Source organism: Phaethon lepturus, unplaced genomic scaffold, assembly GCF_000687285.1.
Source record: "Phaethon lepturus isolate BGI_N335 unplaced genomic scaffold, ASM68728v1 scaffold17354, whole genome shotgun sequence".
NCBI classification, from domain to species: domain Eukaryota; kingdom Metazoa; phylum Chordata; class Aves; order Phaethontiformes; family Phaethontidae; genus Phaethon; species Phaethon lepturus.
In genome coordinates this window covers 1-8,501 of record NW_010532802.1, presented here as the reverse complement: position 1 = coordinate 8,501, position 8,501 = coordinate 1, and the positions used below count along the sequence as shown (strand labels likewise).

Genomic DNA, 8,501 nt, shown 5'->3' with positions numbered 1-8,501 from the left:
AGAGCGGTGGAATCTGTCGTGAACAACCATGTGAACTTACGAAATGGAATAGGAGAAAGCAGAGCTACATGTTTGCTTTCTCACATGGAAAGCATCTCTGGGAGACAACTGTGTAGAAAAAACATACTTGCAAGCCGCCGCTGGAAGTTGACAGCAAGAAGGGAGCAAGGATAAATTTACATGTAGAATGGCAATGTGGGAGATGGAGAAAATGTTTCAAACAATATTTGGTTTAGTTCAAATGTTCTAAACTAATCTTCCACTTACCTCGTTCTTTGGTGTCCTTTTAAGTAAGATGTCTCTCTAAAAAGAAATAGAACAATTTAATTAAAATATAGTGTAATTTTCTCAAATAAAATTGATAGCTTATGGAACTGGGGAAGGTATACTGATTTAAATCTGTGTGTTGCTGTAATTTAAATACATAAAATACCAAGGAAAGGTATTTTTAAATTAAAAAGTGCTCTTACTGATACTTTATGGAAAGTATTTCTTGGGAAGATCTAACTATATAATTGTATTTAAAAGGACAGAATAGTTACTGTAATGCATCATTAGTTCTATAATACATGTGCTACCTTATATATACACAGTAGCATTTAAGCTTTGTCAAGCATTACACTTGACATTACTGTGACTAACTTTCTATTCTCCCCTGCAACCCCAGTTTGTATTAAAAATATTCATCTTTGTGAAACTAATAAGTTTTACAGAGCATATAAAAACTGGTTAGAAATGAGAGTGGAACAACAATCTAGTACACATTATGGAGCAAAAACACTTCTTTTCTATGTTTGGCTGCTTTTATCATTTGAAGTTAAGGCTTAAGGTGGAGTTTTGTATTACTTTAGATTAAAAAACCCATTATTCAAAGTATTGTCTTAAATACTTCGTGGATTAAGATTATTCCTTAAAAATTAATTAGAACCTGTTTTAGCAGCTGATTCTATTCATTCATTCCGGCAAGATTGCAAGTGTTGTCAGTCTAGGAAGCTGCATATCCTGTTTCACTAGTACTGTTATCTGATGTGTTTTGATGTATCAAACAATGCTGGTGAACCATGTGTGTATTTAATGGAAGTGTTTCAGTTAAGAGAAGGTGTTCTTCAATTTCCAGTGTTGAGAAAACAAAGCTATAGGTTAAATTATAGATGACAAGTTTAAAAGTGTCTGCAGTCACTTTTTTTTCCTAGTATAGTATTAATGTTTAATTTCATTCTTTGAGCTAGATCTGTTATGTTAGAGTAAGACTTTGTATTTACACATCTAGGAATACATATTAATATTTGGTGATATTGCCTTAATTTAACAGCACTACATTAACCACACTACTCCAACACTGTCCAAGAGTAAGGAGAGAGAAGTGGACAAGAAAGATTTGGACAAGTCAAGGGAAAGATCCAGAGAAAGAGAGAAGAAAGATGAAAAGGACAGGAAAGATCGAAAAAGGGTTGGTGAAGTTTTTATAAACTAGTTTAGAAAGTTGGTATATACTTGTAAAACTTTTGTGTTCAAAGTCCTTGCCGTAATAATTGGTTGTCCAGCCTATCCAAGCAGAAGTGATGTGTATCAGGGTTGTTTTGCTTTTGTTCTGTTACTTTTTCAAAGGTCTGTTTACAGTATGTATTCAAAACTTTTTCCCTTGAAAACTGATCTCGAGAAACTGTACGCTAGATGTGATAACTCAGTTGCATTTTAAGTATTTGAAAATTAGCTCTCCAAAATAACATTTTAAGCAGGTGCTACTTGAGGAATATGTTTTAATTTGCTAACATCTGCATAATTGTATTTGGTGCCAGGATCATTCAAACAGTGACCGAGAGGTACCACAGGATTCAACTAAACGGCGCAAAGAGGAAAATGGGACAAGTACGTATTTTTGTGTGTGTGTGTGTGTATTAGGCTTTTACTTGTTGTGAATTACAACTTTCTGCTGTGTTTTCAGCTGGTTCTTCAAAGCATAGTAAAAGTGAAAGTCCTTCTGATTCCCCTCGCTTAAATGAGAAGGAGAAGGAGAAGAATAAATCAAAATCTTCAGGAAAAGAGAAAGGTGATTCGATTAAAGCAGAAAAGATGGAGAAGAGCTCCTCTGGTAGCAAAAAGGTAAAGTAAGCTATTCTCACTTTTTTGTTGTTGCTGCTGTTGACAGAACAAGCTGATTCTTCTTTCCTGAATTGCACATATTGCTGCTTTATGGCCTAAATTAAAAAGATAAGCTATGAATGGGTAGGAACATGCTTTGGGAAATTCTAGTATCTTGGGGTTCTAAATATTGCACCAGGATAAATTGGAGGAAGAGTTCATTTTGGCAGTAGCCAGGAACATTCTGAAATTATTCTAGATTATTATTCAAAACCTAAAGTGTATTTGCAGACTGGTTTAAGCAAATATGTGAAAGCAGGGTTTATTTACATATAAACTAGTCTGCTTGTATTCAGATTTTCAAGTGCATGTGTCAGCACAGCTTTTTTTTGTGAAAACAGGGATGTTGTAGTCATATTTGTAAAACGCCAAATAACAGTTCCCAGTTGTCGTAGCTCTTTATTGATAGTGGCTATCATAGAACTGTAAGACGAAGCTAGAATAATCTCAAAAAATCACAGAAGCTGATTACTGTCATTTTGACTGATTTTTTTTTTATTTGTGGCTAGTTATAACTTTAAATGTGTATAATCCCTCTAATCAGACTGTACAATGTATACTATAATAAAATTATTTCCCATATGTGTTTTTCTAAAGGAATCAAGACATGATAAAGAAAAAACAGAAAAGAAAGAAAAACGAGACAGTACTGGAGGGAAGGAAGAAAAGAAACAATATCCTTTTAACACATTAACATTTCAGAAAAACACAGAAAATGAACTTCCTTTTTGTTTTATGTAGTAAAGTATATTTTTTCCTTAACGTTGAATCTACTCATAAATCTTCAGACAAGCACAGATAATGAAGATTGTTCCAGTCAAGGTAAAGATTTTTATCATTTACTCTGTTTCACATGGTATCTCTCCTGTGGCTTCTTTTGACTGGTAGAGGATATTAAAAAAAAAAAAAAAAAAAAAAACAAAAACGGCCTGAGTGTAAATGCGCTGAAATTACCCAGGGCTGGGTTTGGGGTTTTTTTTGTTGTTTTGGAGGGACTTTTTGGGGGTGGTTGTTTGGGTTTTGGTTGTTTTGGTTGGATTTTTTTGTTTTTGTTTTTAATTCTATTCCAGGCAGGAAAACTTTCCCCATCATCAGCATAGAGAATGTATAGATGCTGAAAGGTGTTGGGGTTTTTTTGTTGTTGTTGTTGGGGCGGGGAGGGGGGAGTGGGGTGTCAGCAGTGTTTGGTGTAGTTGCATGTTTGGCCCTCTTTCCAAGAAATGTTGCCATACAAAAGCAAAGGTGAATCCATGTGATCCTGATAGTCATCAGTCTTGATATTCTACATGTTAATTAACAATTATCTTGCCTAATATGTTGGAAACTGAAGTTTTGTATCCTCTTCATATTTTATCTTTAACAAAAGCACTAGCTTTTAAACCAAATTGCTATATAGTGTAGTAAGTCAGTTCATTATCTCTGCTTAATCTTTTATCTGATCAGATTTGAGGAGGAAGAAGCCAAAGGAAAACTTTCGCATGGAGGCATTGACTATTTGCAGAAAGAAAAGAAACTTCAGAATATTTTGAGTAACCCATATTCAGACTGGAGCTTTTAGAAAAATAAATTGTTCTTCGAAGCTGACAGTGTTCGGAAATTTTTTTTTTCCCCAGACCTATGCAAATATGTGGAGACTTTAAATTTAGTTTTAAGGGTATGAGGGTGTTATTTTTTTCTCCTCTTTGCATCCAGCCATTTTAACAGTCTCGGAATGTTTCATTTTCAGTTATTTGTGAAGGAAAGTGCCCCAGTGAACTTAAAATTCGTTCACCTGACCTACCCAACTTGAGTCACACACCGCTACCAATCTTTCTACATAAAGCAGTGGACAATTTTACATTTTAAAAAGTGTGTGTATGTTGGGTAAACATGAAGATAACTGATAGTGTTTAACAAATATCAAAGAATACGGCTTCTGTCTCTCACAAATTGTTCAAGTGCTTTGTAATTCTTATGTTTGTTTTCTGTTTAGCATTGATGAATTGTTTTTGTGAACACTGTAGGTTCAGCGAGCACTCAAAGTGAACATAAGCAAAAATGAAGTAGAAACAATTTTTTTATTCAGTCACACATTTTTCAGGGTTTGAGATTATTTGCTTTGATAGAGTAATATTGTTCTGACTACTGAACAACGTATAAGGCAGACAGTTTTCCTTTTTATCAAACTTGATACCGTTACAGAGAGGGGGACGACAATGTTTTTAAATGGACAAGTCCTTTGTCTCCAGATTTTGAAGAAGGATCGATGAGGCTGAACATTCATCTTGTTTTCGTGACTGTCTTGGTCGGTTTAGAAAGTGATGCTACCTTTCACAAACACGATTTGTTGTGAATTCCATTTAAAGATACAGGGGTGGGGTGGTCAAAAACTGTTAACAGTTTGCCCAGAGAGGTGGTGGAGCTGCCATCCTTAGGGTATTCAAAGCCTAACTTGGCGGGCCACAGCCCTGAGCAACCTGCTGTAGTTGATTCTGCTTTACAAGCAATGGTGTTGGACAGGACAGTCTTCAGAGGTCCCTTCCAGCATCATTGGTTTTGAAATCCAATTACATGGGTATCATGTTTGAGAATATTTAAGGTAGTATTATATGGCAATATAATGGAGATCTTTGGAGAGATTTATTGGGTGTGGGCTCTCAAATTAACATTGCTCCTGGTGTAGTGGCTGTACTTGCTGTAGGTGTCAGAGAAAGACCAGGACATGGTCCCAAGTTCTGCTATTTGCCTCAGTCTAACTAAACCAACATAGACCAAATCTGAAAGGTGTAAATGCTTTGCTGTTGGGAATTCTTTTCCAGGAGGCCTAAGGATTATAGGATGGCTTACACTTACAGAGGAGTGTTTTGATGAGGTCCAACAAAACAAAACAAAAAAACCCCTTGAATTCTGAAATCTTCTGATCATCCGGAAATGTCTTCTGGAAAAAAAGTCTCCACTTGTGGATTGTGGCCTCAAAGAGCAAAGGGATTATTGGAAAAAGGGTCTCCAAGAGTTTGAATTGGAAAGAATTTAATGGAATTTTTTTGACTCTTTGTCCTTCACAGCCTTTACTGTCTGATCACTGTGGATGGATCCCATTTTTTTTCCCCATTTCTTTAAATGTTACTCTTAGAGGGGAGGGGAGGGGGGAAAGGCAGTCTTGGTAGATGAAGTTCCCTACTGAGGAGTTGCAGCTTCTTTAATAATAAAATGTGAAGTTTTATTTTGACCAGCAATTCAATATAAAGTGAGGGTGGTCATCAATTAAAAAAAGCACAACTGTGTTGTTAGAACTACATCATGTTTTAAGGAACAAGGGCTTAGGTAAATGTCAGTCGCACAGTAAACTTCATATCCCACCATGTAATGGCCTAAACTGGAGCATCTGGCCTCTAATACCGACAACACCCGATCCTTTCTGAAGTATGAAAAAATGCTTTTTATAGCAACACAATTGTGGGATCTAATCCTGTGCTTCTGTTTGTTAAATCTTTTATAACATTCTTCTTAATGTACAGTGATTGCATTTACTTCGTGCCTGATTTAGAGATAGTAACATTTTGAGGGGCTTGTACTTCTGAGAGTTTTTGCCTTCACAAGTGACTGCTTGTTTCTTATTTCTATCTTTAGGTTAGTGTTTCACTACTTACAGTGCAGTGCTCACATTAATATAGTTCTTGCTGTGGATTAAATGAATGAATGACTATGAAAATAGTTTTATTTCCCCCCTTATTCTTTGAATTGTGAATGGAATAAAATGCTGAGTTGTGAGATCAGTACTCATTTGAACATCTAATTCCAATTATGTATGCCTTCGTTGCAGGTGAGATTGAAATGGGAAGATAAACAGCTGTGACCAGAAATGTATTTTCCAGAGTGTAGATTGCACAGAAATTTGTGAATGAAGAGGACCCATCTGCATCTCCTTAAATTATTCAGTTCTCTGCTTTATTTCCCCATGCTGAGGATTTAATTGTTGAGTTGTACATTACTGTATTTTAACTTGTTGCTTAGTTTCTTACACATTTATTTTCAGTACCTGGCTGAAAGTGTTACCTATTCCATATTTTAGCACAATGTGCTGCAAACAAACAGTTGCCATAGTGCAAATGAGGTTTCATGTGTACAGAGTTCCACTTTAGGTTGTCGAAAATACTGCCTGAGTTTAGTAATTCTTTCAATCTGAAATGCATTCTTTTAGATGTTTGAAAACCACAAATAAACAGTTATTGAACCTTTTTGGATTTACCTCATTTAAACTCAGTTTTTATTTATTACTTGGCCTGTTTTTAATATCAGTGACTAAAAAAAAGTCAAGTGGGAGCACTGTTTTCATGCAATGCTTAGGAATTATTTGTATATTATGTGTACAACGTTGACTTGTTTAAAGAAACAAAGAATGAACCCTGTCCCTTCCATCCCAACCTAAACCTGTGCTCAGTTGTCCCTTGCCATACCTTTTGTTTGTCATGTTGTTTTTAGATTGATTGGAAATGCTCTCTTCAAAACTGAAATAAATTAAGTTTCAATTACAGCTACAGGAGCTTTGTATTGCTGAACTTTAGTCTGAAAAGTTTCACAATGACATTTTTAAAAAAAAAAAAAAAGAATTTTTTTATCTGCTGAATTCTACCAGTGTAACCTTTTTTCTAAATAAACAATAGTTTTCTCAATGGGTCGTAAATCATTCTCTGTGTGGTCATTTTATTGCTTTATGTATTGTTAGGAGATTCTGATGGTGGTTGGAGTTGCGGGAGGGTGTTTTCTGTCCTTGCCTATGCCCCTGCACTGCCTTGCTGATCTGGTGCAAAGGGCTGGTTACCTCAGCCTGCCGCAAAGCGACGGGGGTGTTACGCTTCTCCAGGGGCTTCAAGAAGCTCAGGGCTTGCCTGCCTGCATTCAGTCAAGTTTACGTCTGTCTTTTGAGGCATTTGTTCCTCACCCGAAGCTCATTAAAATCTCTGGCACTTCTTTTGCCCATTTCCTAATTTAGTTCAAATAGACTGACTTAGAGGGTCTTGAAAGTGTCTTAGTTCACTTTGACCAGCGTAGTTTCATGCCTGACAAAAAAGGGACTCTGCCTGGCTTCTGGCATGGCATGGTATGTCGCCTGGGTGAAGCTGCCGTCTCAGATGTCACCTGGGTAAGAAATGGACGCTCTGGAAGTTGTTAGGTCACGTTCATGACTGATTTCCACTCCTGTCCCCCCAAAGGTGTGGATTTCCTTCAGTAAATACATTCCGTGCTAAAATGGTAGTGTGTTTAACAGTATTGAGCCTAAGAAAACTTCTTCATGAATTAGTTGTTTTAACTAGTGGTTAAAACAGCTGATGGTTCACAAAATACGTGACAAACAATGGGGAAAACATTATGCCGACAACATAAAGACATTTCAAACAACTGCAATACAGCAATTTATTTTTTTCCTTCTAGAATTTTGTTTCACTGTTTAAAAAAAATTGTTTAATGTGCCCTTGTCTGTGCCTGATGCGATGAGCCCGGGTGTTTTCAGCGGTGATGGGATCTGAGTTATTGCCGTGCCCGAGTGCCTGGTGCTGTTGACACTGAAGTAGACGATGGGACTGAGAGAAGGAGCTGCTGAAAAGAACTGCCCTGTAAGGAGTTGTAACTTGGCAGATTTTTAATTGCAGGAGGTGATCGTGGCCTACAGGTACTGTCCACAAAGCAAATTAATTTGTTTTATTCCCAGGAGTATTTAGAAATAGACTTGGGTTTTTTTTGTATGCATCCAATTTAACAAAAGCAAAGCTACAGCTAACAGTATCTGCTGACTATAATGATAAAAAACCCTAAGCTTTTTGTATCAAGTATTAGTGCTATTAAACACAGAGGCCTAATTGTCTTCTAAATATTGTGGGGTTTTGGGGTTTTTTTTTAAATACAAAGGGAACTTGAACCGAAGGTTGAGCGTCCCAGGTGCCCTGGGATGGTCAGTTTGTGTCTTCAGTAATCTGGGAGCTGGGACAGAGGGATGTGGTGGTGGTGGTTGCATTTGAAAGTACTGAAGGTTAAGAAATGGTAGTGCTTATAGACTTGGTGAGTAAAACACTTTGGATTACCTTTGTCATTAATTAGAGGTTATTTCTGAATGAATCGGAGGCTATTAACAGACCCTTGTCCCACAGCCCAAGAAGGACACGGACAAATTGCAAAGGGCGTCAGGGAAGAGTTACAGGGTAATTAGAGGTGAGGAAGAATTACTAAAAAGGAGAGTAACCAAGCTAAATACTCAGGCGCTTCTAATGAACTCATTGGGGCAGTCTAAAATGAAATGCTTCCATCAAAGTCACTCTAGTCCTTGGGGATTTACTGGAGTGCGAGCGAGACGCGGCTCTGGCTGGCTGGCCCTGCGCGGCAGC

The 8,501-nt window shown here is 37.0% G+C and overlaps 1 protein-coding gene across 1 annotated transcript in view; it reads left to right on the top strand.

Annotated features, from left to right (window-relative positions):
- THOC2 (THO complex 2) overlaps positions 1-6,805 on the top strand; it is a 51,454-nt gene extending 44,649 nt beyond the window's left edge. Inside the window, exons 35-40 of the mRNA XM_010284974.1 lie at positions 1,313-1,450; positions 1,800-1,869; positions 1,946-2,103; positions 2,740-2,816; positions 2,917-2,964; positions 5,945-6,805. Of these exons, the coding sequence (XP_010283276.1) occupies positions 1,313-1,450; positions 1,800-1,869; positions 1,946-2,103; positions 2,740-2,816; positions 2,917-2,944 (471 nt within the window). The 3' untranslated portion in view covers positions 2,945-2,964; positions 5,945-6,805. The remainder of the gene's footprint in view (positions 1-1,312; positions 1,451-1,799; positions 1,870-1,945; positions 2,104-2,739; positions 2,817-2,916; positions 2,965-5,944) is intronic.
- The last annotated feature ends 1,696 nt before the right edge of the window (positions 6,806-8,501 follow it).